The sequence below is a fragment of the Molothrus ater genome, chromosome 5 (assembly GCF_012460135.2).
Source record: "Molothrus ater isolate BHLD 08-10-18 breed brown headed cowbird chromosome 5, BPBGC_Mater_1.1, whole genome shotgun sequence".
Taxonomy (NCBI): Eukaryota; Metazoa; Chordata; class Aves; order Passeriformes; family Icteridae; genus Molothrus; species Molothrus ater.
In genome coordinates, this window is record NC_050482.2 from 51,000,566 (window position 1) to 51,018,111 (window position 17,546).

The window sequence follows — 17,546 nt, forward strand, 5'->3', positions numbered from 1 at the left end:
AAGGACCTTTAAAGGTCATCAATTCTGCCCAGCCTCTTCTGCTGCCTGGTCAGAGATGATCAGCGATCCTGGTACAGCAGAGTGACAGCTGCTGTTACAGGATAACCCGAGGGCACAAATTACTGAAGCAAAAAACCACACTGCCACCTTTTAATGTCTTAGGTGCACCCCTCCCCAATTACAGGCACTATGGAAAGGGCAAGGCAAAGGCACCCAGGAGCAGCCAGGCTGGGATAGAGAGGAGGCAAGTGCAGAGCAGTGCTGCTGATCCCTTCCCAGCTCTTAAAACACATGTGAGCTCTCTCTCCAAGGGTAGTAACAGCAGTAGCCAAAGCTAACTTTGCTTCCTGAAGGAATCAGCTGTTGAGCTGAGCAAATTGTGATGCTGTGCAGGGTGGGTGGAAGAAGGGAGGGAGGAAGGGAGGGAAGAAGGGAGAGAGGGAGGGAGAGCCAAGCCTAACACGGGCCAGAGCGGGAGGGGAGGCACTCACAAAGGCCTTGGAGGCAGGATGGAAAAGACAGTAATTACATAAGAGCACTTGGCGAACATCTGGCTGGAGTCAGCTGGGCCCCGGTGGCCCTCCCTCCCTCCCTCCCGCGCTGCTAAGCAGGAGCAGCTGAGGATACGGGGTCCGGGATACCGATAACCCAGCGCGGGACCCTGCCCAGGGGAGCGGAGGTAAGGGCTGCTCCGCTGCCCCTCCCGGCTTCTGGCGCTCTTGAACATCAGGGGCAGATGAGTGGGGAGAATGGGGAAGGAAAGGCAGCTGTGGTGGAGGAGAAGCAGTCAGGAAGGGGAAGAGAAGCGACTCTTCCTCTGGCTCTTGGTGCAAATGATTCCCCTTCACCCTGGTGAGGGAGGAGCTGCGAAGGGCAAGTGTCTGTGCGTGGATGTGTGTGTGTGTGCGTGCAACAGGGCAGATGGTCCACATGTGCCACAGGGGAGCTGAGCTGTACACAGGGGCTAGACAGGAGAGAAAGCATCAATTTCCTTCTCCATACCTGTGGTAGAGTGGGGTAATAGGATGGATACAGCCAGTGAGGTAGAGACAGTCTTTGTCCCCTGTACTTTGCCAGTGTTGTGGTGGGTACAGGAAAAGGGAGGAAATGGAGGAGGAGGAGGAGGAAACAGCTGCTTTTGAGCAGGGATTGTTGCAGTATAATCTGGACAGTGCTTGCCTGGGCTGCCTCCAAGGCAAAGTGTGTGATGAGGGAGAGTGAAGATTGTTGGGCACACAAGGTGCCCTCAGGCTTGGACTGCACTTTAAAGCGTGGCTGGCACAGGTTTCCTGGATAGAATTCTCAAAATCTCCTGTACATGTAACTGCCCTGGCAAAATATTGCTGGTACACACTGTTCCCTTTGGGGAACAGGACAGTATTACTCTAGCAAAAGTGTCTTTACTGGCACAAACTTCTGCCCAGCTGGGCAATGCCACCAGAGCACATCTTTGTTTGCTGGCTCCTGGCAGGTCCCTGTTCAGCCCAGATGAGACATTAAATACAAAGTCCTGCTCACTCCCCACTGTGAGCTGTTCTTGCAATCAGATTAGACACAGACAAAGGCTCCAGCTGATGAGGTCCCCCATGAAGAACATCTGCTTGGCTGTGAGCAGCTCAGGAGTGCAGATGGAAATGTGGGACGGAAATGAGGACAATGGCCTCCCTGTTACCTGTTTCCCTTAGAAAGGTGGAAGAGGCCAGGCATAAGGCCAAGAAGCCCAAGTGGGTAATGTCATGTTTGGAAATAAACCAGGCAAGAAAACCTGAGAGAGGCACTGCAGAAGCTTTGTCTTCTGTATCAGTCTCCAAGTTTTCATGCACCCCAGAAATTTTTCTTGCCTTTAATAGTGCTGTCAGCTGCCAAAATTCCCACAAGCAGCAGCCAGGAGTAGACAACACAACTCATCACAAAACTCCTCTTCTGTCAGCTGGTAAGGCTCCATTAGCAGGTGTATTCCCCTAAACTTCCCCCCCCCCCCCGCCCCTCATTTCCCCAAAGGGGAAACTGAGGCACAGGCAAATGTGGGCAATTTGCAGTGGATTTCGTTGCATGTCAGTGCTGAAGCCCGGTGAGGAGCTCACACACTCAGCAGTGTATTTCTCCATCCTCTTCCTGCCCCAGCTGGAAGGCATGTTCGCTCCATGTTCATTGAGCTCCAGGCTGACAGGCAGCCTGAGAATATCTCCAGGCCTCCCAGCCCCCATTCCTCCCTTCCCCCTCAGCTCACAGTGCATATTTTCCCAGCATTTTCCGCTTGCTTCTCCAGTGGTTCTGGGGTCCTGCCAAACGCCAGCCACTCTCTGGGAAGCGGGGCCTCCCATTCCTAAACCAAACAAATGGGAGAAGGGAAACAGGGAAAAAAAGTCTCAGCACACGTAGACACGCTGAAAACCTGATTCCCCTCAGAAACTTTGGAGCCTTCTGCAGCTCCTCTTGGAAATTGCAGGAGGCACAGTGCTGACTTGGCATTTCTGACCCCTGCAGAGCAGAGGTATTGTCCATCCTTCCTTCTGCCTCCCAAAGATCCGTATATGCACACACCCCCCACCCCAAACATACCCAGGGTATAAATACCCAGGTCAGTTTTGGTGCAGGATAGAATCCTCCAATCCTCTTCCCAACAGACTCTGCAGTGTGAGAAAAATCTCCCATCTCTCCCACCCTGCATTCTTCTCCCCTCCAAAATGCCCTTCATTCCAATGTTCTGGTGCATCCACATTGTGCTTACCCCAAAGGCACAAGCTTGTCAGCTTGGCGCCAAGCTGGGGACAATGGTCACAGCCAGGGTTTGTTTCCAGATCCCCAGTTTTGCTGGCAGGCAGCTCCCAGCAGCCAGGCTCGGCTTCAGAGCAGGCACACCCCTCCCATCCAAAAAGCTTGGCCTGGAACCTAACCAGGGGACATGACCGGGGGATGACACGTGCTGGAGCACAAGGCTTGGGGCTCTGCCCAGGCAGAGGGGATGACCAGAGAGGGAAAAAACTGATGCCTCTCCCAGTTGGCAGCTGCTCCTGCTAGAAATATCATGCCTAGGGCAAGAGGCCACAGTGATGTGCAGAAAAAACAATGCAGGAGAGAATGAAAGATGAAGTCTGGGGACATGAGTGGGTCAGGCACAGCTGGGGAGAGAGCATGGCCAAGAATGGCCCTGGGACAAGGGACTAGCACAAAGGACTGAGGGCAGAATTCTGTAGCACCCTGCCTGAAGGAAAGTCTGTCTCTTGCACCAATGCACCTTACCTTGTCCATCCTGAGATGCCAAGGGTGGGACACTGCCCTGCTGCTGTCCACCCCTTGCACAGGGCACAGTCCGTGCTGCCTGCATTTTTTGCTGGCTGGAAGTGAAAAGGCAGAGAATAAAACCAAACTAACATCGTGTGCAAGGAAACGGCACTTCCTAGGAAAGAGTTAAAAAGACGCTGAAACCCAAGCCGGTTTGGGATGGAGAGCACCCAAAGCCAGGGAGGGAGCAGGCGGGAGAGGAGAGGGGAGGGAGCCGGTCCAAGCCCGGCTTGCGCACCCGGCCAGCGCTGCGCAGTGCCTGTGCCAAGAGCCGGCTTCCTTAAAGCCATGGCTCGGGGGCCTGCCCTGCAGGCAGAGGGGAGCCGGCGAGCCGGGGCTGGGACGCGGAGAGGGGAAGCTGCGGCCCGCGGGGTGAGCGCTGCGCGGTGCCGGGGCAGGCAGCACTATGGGGCACGGGCTGCCACAGGGGCTTTCTCCGCTGCTTGGCGTGCCTGTCTTTCGTAAGCACGCTTCTCTGCAAGCTGTGGAGCTTCACGTCCCTCACCCTCGGCAGAGAGGCAGCTCCCCTCGGGTCCGCCCAAAGGCTGCGCTGGGGCCGGCCGGCCCCTCGGGAAGGTGCTGGGCTTTGTCTGGGAACCCACTGGGCACGGGCGGGAGGGGACCGAGCCGCCGGGACGGGTGGGATTTGAGGGGGGAAAGGAGGGGGCTGGAGTTAGGTTCCCAGCCCACAGGGGAAGAGGCATCTCTGCTGGGACATGGGGATTTTGGAGTTAGATTCCTATAAAGAGTTGGTATGTAGTGATAGGAGGGCTGGAGAATTTTTTACAGTGATTCCCACAGATTGAGCAGCCTACCAGAGCATGCTTTTCTTAAAGAGCTGTTGAGGTTGGACTCAATGACCCTAGAGGTCTTTTTCAATCTTAACAAATCTATGATTCTGTCTCCTTCCTCTATCCCAGCCTGGGGATTGCATATTCTAGTGGCTTTAATGGTTTGCCTAGTCAGCATCAAGCCTGCTCCTAAGGTCAGCACCAAGTCTCCACTGGCCTGGGCAGAAGGGCGTGGGGCATCCTTATGGGCCATGCGGTTGCTGCTCCGATTGCAGCCTTCACTAAGCCTGTAAGCTCCCTCCACAGGACAATACCATTTCATCCCACCCCAGCCCCAGCCACAGAAAGATGTTTTATCATGATCTCTGTTCCATCCCCTATGTCGTCCCCCTTCTTATACCTCACTCTTGGCACTTCCTCATATCTTCCCAGGTCACCATGGACATAACCTACCTGCGCACATCCCTGACCTTCCTTTTTCTCCCTCTTGTTGTGTTTGGGGCACCCGCTGATGAACCCAACCTCACAGAACCAGGCCCTGGTGCTTGCAAGCGCTGTTGTGACTCACTGGACTCCTCCACAGATACCCCACCAGTCCCTCCCAGCCACCACCACTTTCCCTACCCAGTGCCAGAGGTCCGTCCCTACATCAACATCACCATTCTGAAGGGTAAGTCTTTGCCCTGGATGCCAAGGCTGGTTCAGGGACTGATGGCATTGCAGTGGAGGTGACAGCTGGATTGCTGGTCTGCTGTTGTCCTGAGACCACCAGGAGCCATCCTGGAGGATAAGTGACCACACATGCTGTGCCCAGGGTTTAGGCATTTTGTGCTGTGATGAGGAGTAGCCTGGCGGGATAGAAGTCAGTGCTATCTCTGCTGTGATCTCTGTGTCTCAGGATGTGCCTGCTGCTAATTAGTCCTCTTTGCTAACACAGGACAGCCTCTTGCCAAGCTGGGAGGACGCATTCCTTGTCTCAGACTTACAGAGTCCTGTAGTGCCCGAGGGAAGGAACACTCCTTATCAACTGCAAAATAAGCATGTTTGGAGGGCATTGGCACCTAGGGAGGTTGTGGGGAAACTTTCTCCAGCACCGTGGGTCATGTGCATTTGGGATCGTGAGGAGGGCAAAGGGAAGCAGCAGTTATTTGCAAGCACCTCCAGGTTAAACTTGCAGTGACCCCCAGCTCATTCCACCCTGCAGTGGCTGGCTTGGCTAATGGGAAAGGGTTCCCTATTTTAGATCAGCTCCTCCCTTCAGGACTCCCCTTTTAGCCTTTGCTGTGGGCAAAAGCCTGTTCCCAGCTGGATGCTGCCACATGCTTCTTGTATCTCTGTGGTTTTTCTGGGTTAACTGGACGGATGCTCTCCCTTCCCTGCCCTGCCTGGAAGTAGCTGTAATCCATCAAAGCTCAGAAGGGCAGATAGAGGCCTAGACTAGAGTGGGGTGTCATAGGGGGACCTTCAATACCATGCAGGGGATGGAGAGGAGGAAAAGAACAAGATACAGATTTTGAATGCTCTCACTTAGAGCTGGAGGCTGCTCTGAGTCCCATTTCTTCTCTGCATACACAAAGTACATTTTGGTGCTGGTCTCTCTATGTATTGATGCCTGCCCAAGTGTGTGATGGGCAGTGCACATACCCCACGTTGGAAGTGCAGTATTAATTATACAAGATGCTCAAAGCACGCCAGTATTGTGAAAGCATCATCCCTCTAAGCTGCAGTGCTCCATCTACCCAGTCCAGCTTGGATCTTTTCTCTCTGACCCACCCTATTGTCCCTCCCTAATAATATTCCCCCACAGGCGTTAGCAGTTCCTCCCCTCCTGCAGCCTACAGCCACACCAGTGTGCATCCTCTGTGGATAATTGGGTCATTGGAGAGGTGCATGGGAGGTAAGGCTGTGCTGGAGGTAAAGGAGTGTGGGGGAGGAAGAAGAGGTCAGGAGCCCCAGCAGTACTGTGGGCTGCTGGGCTCCCTTTGAGGCTGAAGTCTCCTAGGGAGACATCCTGGTGCCTCCAGCAGAGCCACATCATTTGGTGAGCAGGGGATTCATTGGAGAAGAGACTACAGTCACTCCCAGAGTTCTGCTAGCTGCTTTCCCATGAAGAGCAGTCGTATTGTCACCCTCAGAAGTGTTCCCTCTTCTGGCATTGCCCCATTCTTGTGCAATCCTCTTCCTCCTCATTAGGCTTTCTCACTGCCACTTCCACATCTTCTGGTATCACACAGGAGTTGTGTCCTCTGCTTCCTCCTGTAGGAGAGAAAGGAGACCGGGGAGAGCCTGGGATGCCAGGGAAATGGGGCAAAGAAGGACCACGAGGCGAGCGGGGTGCCCAGGGCCAGAAAGGCAGCAAGGGACAGATGGGCACGGCAGGAGACCCCTGCAAGCATCAGTACGCTGCGTTCTCCGTGGGCCGCAAGAAAGCGCTGCACAGCAGCGAGGGCTTCCAGGTCCTGATCTTTGACACCGTCTTCGTCAACCTCTACAGCCACTTCGACATGTTCAATGGCAAGTTCTACTGCTCAGTGGGTGGACTTTACTATTTCAGCCTCAATGTCCACACCTGGAACTTCAAGGAGACCTACATGCACATCATGCACAACGAAGAGGAGGCTGTCATCCTGTATGCCCAACCCAGCGACCGCAGCATCATGCAGAGCCAGAGCCTCATGCTGGAGCTCCAGGAAAATGATGAGATCTGGGTGAGGCTCTACAAGCGGGAGCGGGAGAATGCCATTTACAGTGATGATGTTGATGTGTACATCACCTTCAGCGGGTATTTGGTCAAGCCCAGCATTGAATAACTCCTCTTCCTTAGGGCTCTTAGGCCTTTTCCTTATTCTTCTCTCTTCCTTTCTCTCTCTCTCTCTCTCTCTCTTTCTCTCTTTACTGCCCGTAACCACTGCAAATCACTTGGAAATGGGCCTGTCAAATCTCTGGCACCGAGTGTGAAACTTGCCACACTGGCTCCCACCTCACGCTCTCTTGTAGCCAGACCTGTATCTGTCCACTTTACATCATGGCACTACCACCTCTTGCCCCTCACCTCATAACCCCAACTTAGGTTATTGGCTTCTTCTCAATCTGCCAGCAAGCTGCCCCTGGCATTTAGGGTTCTAGAGCAAGAGGAAAGATAAAATGCTGCTCCTGGGCCTGTGTCCCTCCTTGGGGCTTCATACACAAAGGACTCCTGTGGAAAGGGCTAGAAAGTCCCCACTGCTGAGGTACATCCTGGCTCCTCTCCATCCCAACTAGACATGTTTCAGTTTTGCAGCCTGAAACAAGGTCTTGATGTCACCTCTGTTATCTGTAGTCTTGAGAGCAGACTGAGGTCTGATGGTCTCCTGTAGCACAAGGAAGATGTAGGAGCACTGGGAGAGGATATTGTCTTTTCAAAAGGAGAACACTTGGCCTTCTAAACTGGTTTTCCATAGACACTCTTCTGTGTCTCAGACTCCAGGCTGGCTGTCAAACCTAGACCTGGTGGGATTGTCCTCCTCTGTGCCATCTCTAGCTCTTCAAAGGGATGAAGGGCCAGACACCTGGCCAGACCCTTCATGGGCATCTGCCCATGATTCAGTAGAGGCAGCCATTCTGTTCCCACTAGGGATCAGCAGTACAGAACGAGAGACAGAGAGAGAAAACCTTGAAAACCCCTGGGGTGCTACTCAGTCTTGGCTCGTCAGCTATGGGAAGCTAGTCCAGAGAGGGAACCCAAATCTGCTCTCCTTTGGCAGAGGTGCCATTTCATTGTCCTCCTGAAGGTGGTTCTCCCACGCTGGTATTGAAGGACCACTGTTTCAGGGCCTGAGCTTGAGGCTGTAGGGGCAATTGCAGTTCAATCCATTCCAAATGTGGACAGGCTGCCACGTCTTTGCCTCTGTGATGGAACAGAGATAGAGGTGAGACAACAGCACCTTGCCCAAGGGTTAAAAGCTTCCCTGCCATATGCTTCATGCCCTTTTCTGGCAATCTCATCAGAGTAAGTGAGGAAAACACGTGGCTAAACAAACCCTCGCTCTTTTTGTCAGGTTGGAGATGTCGCAGTGAGAAAGGAATGCCAGTGGTAGGGTTTTCTAGTACTATTTATATTGGTCTCACACTGCTCCCACTGGCATCCCTCTGGTGGGGATGCTGCAGTCCTGGGGGAGCAAGTGAGGCTGGCTCAGCACTTTAGGAAACCTACTTCCATGTGATGCTCCCATAAACAGCAGTGCCAGGACTTGTCTCTTTTGAATCTCAGGGCAGGACAAGCAGGAGAGACACAGGTATTTCTTCTCTGCTCATCACTGGTCATGAAATCTTTGGACTTAATGTGGGTTCTGCTGTCTCATTGATGAGCCATGGTCTCTGCCTATAGCACCTGGGAGTTCCAGGGCTCTCCCAGAAGAAATGTGCATCATTGTACAAGATTATGTCTGGTACACACAGCCCGGGATAGCAAAGGAACAGGGACCAAGGCTAAATATTAAAACTGACCTTGAAAAAATTGCAGGGCATTTTCTCTCTTATCCTGTTTGCTTTATCTGCATGCTTTTCTAAGGAAGCTGCACGACTGCAGTGAGTTTCAGGAACTTTGCTCTGGATCCTCCCCACCACTGTCAATGAGGCAATGGGTATAAAAACAAAGTTTCACTAAGGCAAGGCTGATTTTTTCACAGGGAAACATGTCATGAAGGGATCATGGAAACTAAAGGAGACTGTGGGTTTCCTCCTCTCCCTTAGCAGGTCAAGTGTGTGGAATTGCTCAGGGACAGGATTTCAGATAGCAGAGGAAGCAGAAAGCTGGAAGTGATACTCGGGACTGAATCCCTTTCTCTTTTCCTCAACAGGCTGCAAACCCAAATACAGTCAATTTACAGTGCCCCATGCCTCCCTGAGGAGAAGCAAGCCTCTCTAACACTGAATATCTCCATAAACAAGCTTCCTTCTTTCTCCTTTCCTATTTGGTGAATGAATGCTGGTGACAGGTCTCCTGTGCTATCCATGAGCAGCCAGAGGGTGCCTGATGCACATGAGAGACGAGGGCAGGGGGACCAAAGGGTGTGTTTAACAGGCTTCTGGTGCTAAACAAGATGGCATTCCCTTGGTGCTAAATCAGATTTCAGGAGTATTGGGTGCTTTCTGGAAAGTGTAATAGGCTGAGTTGTGATGTACTCTGGAATTAATGGTGCTTTATGTAACAAAACCAAACAAACTCCAAGAACTTTTGTATATATATATTTTTTCAGTGGTATTAAACTTTTTTCCTTGGTTGTTTTGCACTTAAATCTGTTTTTGTCTCCCAACCTATTCCTTCTAGCTCTGGTTATTGCTGAATGATGTGATGGAAAAGACACTGGCCTGAAATTGACTGGTACGAAGTTTAACTCAGCTCTGAAACTTCCCTGGGCAATCCTGTGTCTGTTTACTTTGCAAGGAACTATTACCTTAAAATATTAACTGCTTGAACATTTCTAATTATGAAAACCCTCTCCCTTTTGCTGGAAAAGCTTTCAGCAAATTCAGAAAAGGATTCTTTGGAGATTACAAAAAATTCCCAGGACAATACAATGGGTTGTAGGAGTAGGCTTCAAGTACTTACTTATATGGAGGAAGGGTGGGTTAATGTTGGAGTTCTCTTAAGGGAGATCAGATCCCTTTATCTTATGAAATTTTTTGCACATTCTTCTATCAAGTACTTGGTAAGCACTGTTTTCCCTATGGCATTTCTCTTTTCTCTGCCAAGAGCTGAAGGCCAGGAAGCAGAGTGTAGGAGGGATAGTAAACTGTTGACTGGACACTTATGCTTCCTAATATTGGAATGAGTGGGAGTTCCAGAGTTAAGCTGGACATGCATATTTGGAAGACCTGTGTGTGATGACAAAGGTCTGAGGTTCAGGTCAGGGGTGGAAGGACAAGTGGCAATTGCTCATAAAGTTGAGGGAGAAGGGAAGACATGAGCAAGGCCTGGAGTCTTGTAAGCTTGAGTGAAAGATCTGGAAGGATAGAATCCTAAGGACAGGGAGATGCCTTTTGGGGTCTCAGTCCAAGTCAAAGAGGTACATGGAGTTTTGCTTATCATCTTTGGACTGAGGGGACTCCTGCTGAGGTAGAAGGACAGGCAAAAGAACAAGACGAGGTGCCCATATAGGACCTTCTGTTTTGAGTTTAATTTGCCTTCACATAGTTTCTCCTGTGGTTTGATGTGTACCAGACGCTCATTTGGCAAAGGGTGGAATACATAATCATACACATCCCTACAGGCCTCTTTGGTCCTGTGACAGGCCCAGAGCAAGGGCTATATATATCCTAGTAAATGCAATGCTCTGTCAGGTCAGAGCCCAGCCTTCTTCCCATTTTTTATTTACTTCTGAGGAAGCAGATAAAAATGTGTCCTCAGGAAGTGTAGTGGTTGTGTTTGTGCATGTTCCTGTTCCTTGAGGTGAGAAGCTGGCAGATTGGAAGTGACTTTGTCACACTTACAAAAGGTGAGGAAAGGAGAGAGGGAGGGAGGGAGGGAGGGAGGGAGGGGGACAGGAAATGTGCAGTCAGATCTTCAAGAAAAGTTTTCTATGATTCAACCTTTCAGCCTGGCCCCTGAAGAGTCTCCTCAGCCAAATCCCTTGGGGCTAAGATGCACGGTGACAGGCAGGGTCTGTAGCTGGTGCTGCCCCTCACACCATGAATGCCTGACCAGGGAGTTGCTGCAGGTGGGGCTCAGATCAGGCAAGGGGAACCCTGCAATGCTTTGAAAGAACAAGGTCTGGGGCAGATCAGCCCTGCTGGCCTGCCAGTGAGTGCACCCATGCCCAGAAGGCCATGAGACTGTTCATTCATTCATTCATTCATTCACCCCAGGTCTGTGCTTTTTTCCATGCAGTAGAGCTGCCCTGTGGAATGTGATTCAGGGGTGGGTGACAGCCAGAATCTCTCTCCTGGACAAGCAAGTGCCCTGGGGTGCACAGCTACAGCACTACCCCTGGAGCTGTGCCTATATTTTCCCCTGAAGGAGTGATCCAAACTCTGCTGCAAAAGGCTCTGTGGACATGTCGGAAGTTTGTTCAAGGCATCTCTCACAGGGCTGTCCCTGAAAACTGCCTTCCTTCAGGTCCCTGGTCTTGCAGGTATGAAAGGAAGGGAGTGGGAGAAAGGAGGTGAAGTGCAGGACATGGAGCAGTCCCTGGGAAAGGAAGCACATGCCAGGGACAAGTCAGGAGCAGCTGAAGACCCTGCAATAGCTCCTTGCCCTGTGGTGGCTGTGGGAAAGGGGAAGAGAGAAGCAGGACAAGGAAAGTATGAAGGAGGCCCTTGACCCTGCAGGTGGGCACAGGCGGATGTGCCTGCACCCAAAGCACCAGGGAGAGCAGGGACACAAGAAAGGACCTGGCTCCACATCCCTTCAGAGCCTTTGTCACAGGAGGCGCAGTCACAGGAAGAGTCTCTGGCCTTGCCTCAGCTGCCAGCTATGGTGCAAGATCTGCCCCACATCAGTGCACTATTCAGGGGCTGCCACACTGCCCTGGAGCAAGTTTCCCCTCTGCTGCAGCCTGCTGTCCTTCCTCCTCTCCCAAACCTCCCAGACAGCCGGCTTCACTCACACCCCAGCCTTGTTCATCTCCCAGGGTCCAGAGAGGGAGAGGGGGCGATGCAACACCCCAGCCAGCATTGCCCAGTGCCACAAGCAGAGCTGCCACCTCCCTCCATCTAGCACACTGCAGCCAGATACCAGCAGTGGATTCAGCCTGCCCAGACCTCCTTTCTCCCACCTTCCCTTTCCCACTGCTGGCTGGGAGCTCCCATAGGATTTAAAGGGCTGGATGTGGACCCTGCTCAAGGCTATGTGGATGGTGGGGCACAGCTGCATTTGAGGGCAGTTGTGAAATGCACGCTGCCTCGTGTGGTGTGGCCCTTCTCTGACCACAGTGGCAAAGCAGGCCCTGGCCCAGTCACGCCAGGCTTCAGAGGCCAGCTCAGTGCACACTCTGCTGTGACACCCACACATGCCAACACACATACCAACCTCACATGGACACCTCTCACCTTCCTGACAACGGAAACTGTTGCCCTTTGCAAGCCTGGCTCGCTCTGAAGATGCTATCAGGAGGTGGGCAGAGGATGCTGAGGCTCCAGGCCTCTTTGGTACAAGCACAGCTCCCTCATCTAATGAAATACCTCCTCCTTCACCCACCAGCTCTCTGTGATCTCGTGCCTTGCAGTTATACCACAGTGAGGGCCAGGGCAGGAGGTTTAAATCAAAGGCTTCCGACAGTTTCTCATTCCACAGACCATCCAGTCTCCTGGGTTTATGTCACTTAACTCACAAATGACCTGTGAATTATTGCAAAACTTCACACTTTTCCCAGGCTCTCTTTGCAACAGTTAAGATGGGAGGGAGCAGGATGTAGAGCTTTCAGCTTGGACAAGCTAAGGATTAGGGAACTCTCCATCTACCTGGACAGGTTGTAAATGGAGCCCTGGGTGAGTGGGAGGCAGGAATCTGTGTTTTTTCTTGATCCATTTCAACACAACTTGCACCCGTTGCCAGTGTGGGTGAGGATGGAGAAGCGCAGAGGTGCCTCCCCTGATGGTGTGAGCTGCAGTGCACCCCTGAGGGGGCAGATGTGCCCAAGCCTCACAGGTGCTGCTGAGGGCAGATGCAATGCTTCAAAGTAGCCAGAGGAGGAAATGGTCCACGGAAAAGATGGAAGACAATAGGTCTCTTGTCTAACTGACCCACATCCTGCAGGCATCATTTTCACTGTTCTGATCCCCTGCTCTGGAGCCCTGATCACCTTCCAAGTGTTTGACACAACAATGCCCTAGAGCAAGCATCTTCTATGGGATGCCTGATCGTCACAGCATTCTGTTTGCCCCACAAGTGCTTTTCTGGGTTTGTGGCATTCTCACATTCACCCCTACAGACACTCTTTTTCTCCCCACATGTCCTCAGTTCTTTCCCTGAAATAGTGGAATGGGCAGATCACTAGAAAGCACATTCCAGGCAACAAAGCCCTGTCACCTGCAGCCACAGCCAGCAATTCAGCAGATCTTTAGGGCTAAGGATTACTATTCCACACACAATCCAAAACGCCTCTCAAGCCCTTGCTTTGCCCCAACTCCCACTTTTCTATGTGTGGTGTGGTGGTGGCATTGTTTTAGTCTAAGAGAATTTTACAGGCTTTCACAGCTGTACCACATGATTTTATTTTTTTTTAAATTCTATTTGTTCATTATATGGCAGATACTGAAGACTCCCATGACCCTCAGACAGGCTTCCTTCTCCTCCCTCATCCCCAGTCCTGCCAGCTGTGGAGGCAGAGCATCTGAGCCTTCAGCTCAATGGGTAGAGCAGGCAGGGGCAGTGGTGAGCTGGCTCAGCCCACGACTCTCTTGTCTTGCAGGATGGCAACCTGAGCCCGAAGGAAATGGAGAGAGGATGAATACATAGCCTTCTCTTTGCTGTAGGTCTTCTTTTTTTTTTTCCACTCCCCCTCCTCCTTTACGTTCCTGTGCCAGTCCCCCTCACCATTTCAAAGCCCTGTGCAGAGAGCTCTCGGAGCACAAAGAGCAGGGGAGCAGGGGGAGGGCAGGTGAGGACAGAGAAGGCGAGAGGCAAAGGTCAGTGACAGCCCAGAGCGATGGCTCTCGGCTGTGCTGCGGTTTGTCCGTGGTGCACGACTGCTGCTCGGCAGCACTTCACACATCTGGGGACCACAGCTCCTTCCACCGCCCACGCTCCTCCCTCCCCCAGCACGGGGGCTGAGGCAGGGGAGGGAGAAGGAGGGAGAGATGCTGCACCAGCCTGCCTGCATCATTTCCAAGACCAAAAGGATAAAAACCCTGAGCAGCTCCTTCCATCAGCCACCTTCCCTCTGAACACTGAGCATCTCTGATGAAGAAACCTGCTGCCTGCAAAGAGGGTGGGGAAAGTAGCAAGAAAAGGGGGGATCTTTTGTGGTGCACAGAAGGTCAGCACTGGAGAAATGCAGTGACACTCTTGTCCTTGAAATATAAAAGCAACAGTACATGTTTCCTATTAGAATGAAAGCCTCACCTGTGTGGACTATGGCTAAGAGAAGGGACTCTGGTGCCTGTGGACACGTGCTGTCCTTGGCCTGTTTTCAGGGTAAGCATTCAAGTGGAGCCAAGCGCTTGATACCCCCCTTGCTTCCCCACTGGGCCTGAACTGTGCTCTGTGTGTGTTTGTGAGCACGAATGTGTGCTCAGGTGCAGGCACAGGGCAGTGCCCCCATGGACCTTCCCTGCAGCCTGCTCCAACTGCAGGGCACAGCACCTGCCTAAAATAGCCCTCCCAGCCCCATGCAATTGCTCTTTGCAACTGCAGGGAGAGGGAGGGTGAAATTCTGAACTGCTTCATGCTCTGTGCCCTTTCCTGCCTCTCATGTGGGAGCTACCAGAGCAACAGGGAACAGTGATGCACAAAATGACATTTCCCCCTGCCCATGTGTGTCAGTCAGGAAAAGAAGAGGAGGAAAGTGTAACCCTGTGTGTCTTTCTCTCAGTGAACTAAGTCCCATTTTCCCTGAGACATATACATCCCATTTCCCAAACAGGGGCACAGCCTGTGGAGCAGATGAGGTGAGCTGCAGCTTGGGCTTTATGTTATGGCAACGAACTTGACAGGTACCACATGGACAGGGCTCTGGGTTGGATCTCTAAGGACCATCTACAGGTTCCTTAGAGACCATAGTGAGGAAAACAAGCTCCACAGAGCTTGTTTTTCCTCCAAGTGGTGGTCTTGCAATGTTCACCAGGATCTTGTTAGTAGTCTCCAGTAACATGCAGCCTTGCCTACCCATAGGCACAAAATAGTCTTTTTGATTGTGTGCAGCCTCATGGAGCCAGAGCCACTCTGCTGCAGGAAGTTCACCTCACGGGAGGGCTCCATAGGAGGAAAATCCTCAGAGGAGCAATCCCAGAGGTAAAACCCTGGCAGAGGTGTGCTCTCAGGAGGGCTGGGGGGCTCTGTTCTGAGCTGTTTCACAAGGTACATCCCTTGAGGGAGTGAAATGCCCTCAAGTCCTTGGGTCAGGTGATTCACCTGAACACCAGTCTTCCCTTCCACTCCTTACACCCAAGTACAGTGGCTGTGGGCTTTCTCATCAGACCTTCTGCTTCCCAAGGTGGGGAGCAGCAATGTTAGAGGGCAAATGGGGGCAGAGCTGAACCCAGGAAACCACAGAACAGAGGGAAAATAGCTCTTCAGGCTGAGCCCAGGGGGGAAAGAGGAATGCAGTTCCTGAGCAGTGAGCTGTAAGGAGACAGGAAGCTGCCTCCCAACAAGTAATTTCTGTTCAGGCATTTTAATGACATGAAAGTTAATAATTACTGCAGTCACAAATCAGTAACCCCCAGAAGGGCTTAAGGGGGAGTAGGAGGTTGGCCCTTGGATAAGCATGACATCACCAACCATATTTTAAAACAAAATCAACAATCTAATTAACTCCCTTTCTAGAAGCTGCTCAGGCAGAGAGATGAAGAAAACTGAGGAGCAAGGAGAGCTCTGAGCAGAATGGGGGTGGTGTCTGTAATGATTTTTTTCCTCTGGAGAAGGAAGGGAAATGTGATTAAACTGGAAGCAAGCCTTGATAATCAAAATACCTGAGGGTTTATTCTCAAAAATCTTCTTACAGTATTGTGTCTTGCCTTCAAGCAATTTTGAATGTACAATAAATCCCTAAATTCTTCTCAATTTATTCAGTCTGGAAGCTGTCATTGCTTCATATTAGGCTTGTCAAGTATTTGTACCCTCTAACTTTAAACAGAGAGAGATGTAACACATTGACAGGCTGAAAAACAGAGCAGGGCTTTATCTCTCCAAGACTGCCCAGGTAATAAGGTAATGATTTCCCTCAAGGACAAGAGCAGCCACTGATGCTGAATAGGAGATCAGCCAGCATTCAGCTCATTACCTTGCTTGGGCATAGACTTGGTGTAAGGCTGTTCTCTGCGTCCAGTGCTGCCTTCCTGTGGAACACATCACTTGTACAGGTAATCCATCTTCAATAAAGGTCTGTGAGCAAGTTCTGTAGGCAGTCTAGCCATGCATCTTCAGTATTCAATGCCAGGAGAACCCTCAGGGATTTGCAGAGGCATGTTTAAATACTGTAAGTCAATAATGGCCCTACAGACCTGGGCAGTGGACACCTGGGTGTGATGCAAGAGCCTGGTCTGTGAGTCTGTTTTTGAAGAAGATGGGAAGGTGTCCTTTATGTCTCTGTCTCTGCTGTGGAAATTGAGACTCAGAGAGGATGTGAGAGCTGTGCACACATGATCATAGTCCCATGGGTACACACCTTCCTTCCAGTTCCCACTGCTGAATTTTCCATCGCAGCATGCCCAGAATAAGACCATCTGCATACACAGACACCATGATTAAGCTGACAGAGATCACTTGCCACACTGCTGTGGCTCAGATGCCTGCTAGGCCTCAGACACCATGTCTCCAGGCTCAGACAAGGGTGTAGGCAGTAGTCTTCCTTCATGTGGCTGAGCCAGGCCCAGGGTGACAGCCCAGGTCTTCCTTGAGAGTCTCTAGGGAGGGACTCTGGGTCTGAACAGCCCTTGTGGCACCATGAGCACTCATCAAGGAGACAGACATCCACTCCTAGGAGCTCTCTTAAAGCTTGACTCTGCTGTTGGGCTCCAGCCCCTCCAGCAGTCCTGACACTGTCTAGTTCAGCCCAAACATAATGAGGAGCCAGGACTCAGGTCCCAAGCAGGAGCATCTCGTGACTGTCCCATGCTCCTCCTCATGAGAACATAGCAGTGTATTCACAGCCAGGCAGGCTAAGAGTGAAACTGCTTGAAAGTAGCATGCTCTCCCTCCCACCCTTTTTCCCCCACTTCTCTAGGGCTGTGACCAGCACTGTCAAGGAGTGAAAGTGAACACCTCCTCCATCACCTCCCACCTCTGGCCTCTGACTTGTCTCAAGTAAAGGTGCCTATGAATGCCTCAGCCTCCTACCACTTTTGTCCATGTTCTTCTATAGCCTACAGGGCTACAGAAGGGCTATCCCTACTTTTGAACGTTTTGTGTATTCATGTGTATATTTGATGTCTACTGCCCTTATCAGGCATGTCTACCAGGTAACTCTGTAGGGCAGAATTTGAAGGAAAGAAATGCAGGAATATCATCTGCCCTTAGGTAGGCTTAGCACTTGCTGCCCAGCATTGTTACTCCATTGTGGTACCTGATTCCAGATCTTAAACTCTATTTCTTAAATGCCTCTCCACTTAAACACGGTGATGGAGATTAACCTGAGGGCAGTGTTTAGCCTGTAGCAGTGATATCTCTAGGAATCATGGAGAGGGAGGGAAAAAATCTCTCTCACATCAGCCCAAGTTTGCTGTTTTGATACAAAGGAAAACCTCTTATAGGCTTGTAATGTGAACAAATTCAATAAAGACCTCACTTATACACTGAGCAGTGGTTTCCCACAAGGCCATTTTTACAGACAT

At 51.4% G+C, this 17,546-nt stretch overlaps 1 protein-coding gene across 1 annotated transcript; it reads left to right on the plus strand.

The window, feature by feature from the left end:
- The first annotated feature begins 465 nt into the window (after positions 1 to 465).
- Positions 466 to 9,346, plus strand: C1QTNF6 (C1q and TNF related 6). Its single transcript, XM_036400952.1, has 3 exons — positions 466 to 679; positions 4,509 to 4,746; positions 6,339 to 9,346. Exons 2-3 carry the CDS (start codon positions 4,515 to 4,517, stop codon positions 6,884 to 6,886), a joined length of 780 nt encoding a protein of 259 aa, XP_036256845.1. The 5' UTR covers positions 466 to 679; positions 4,509 to 4,514; the 3' UTR covers positions 6,887 to 9,346.
- Positions 9,347 to 17,546: the final 8,200 nt, after the last annotated feature.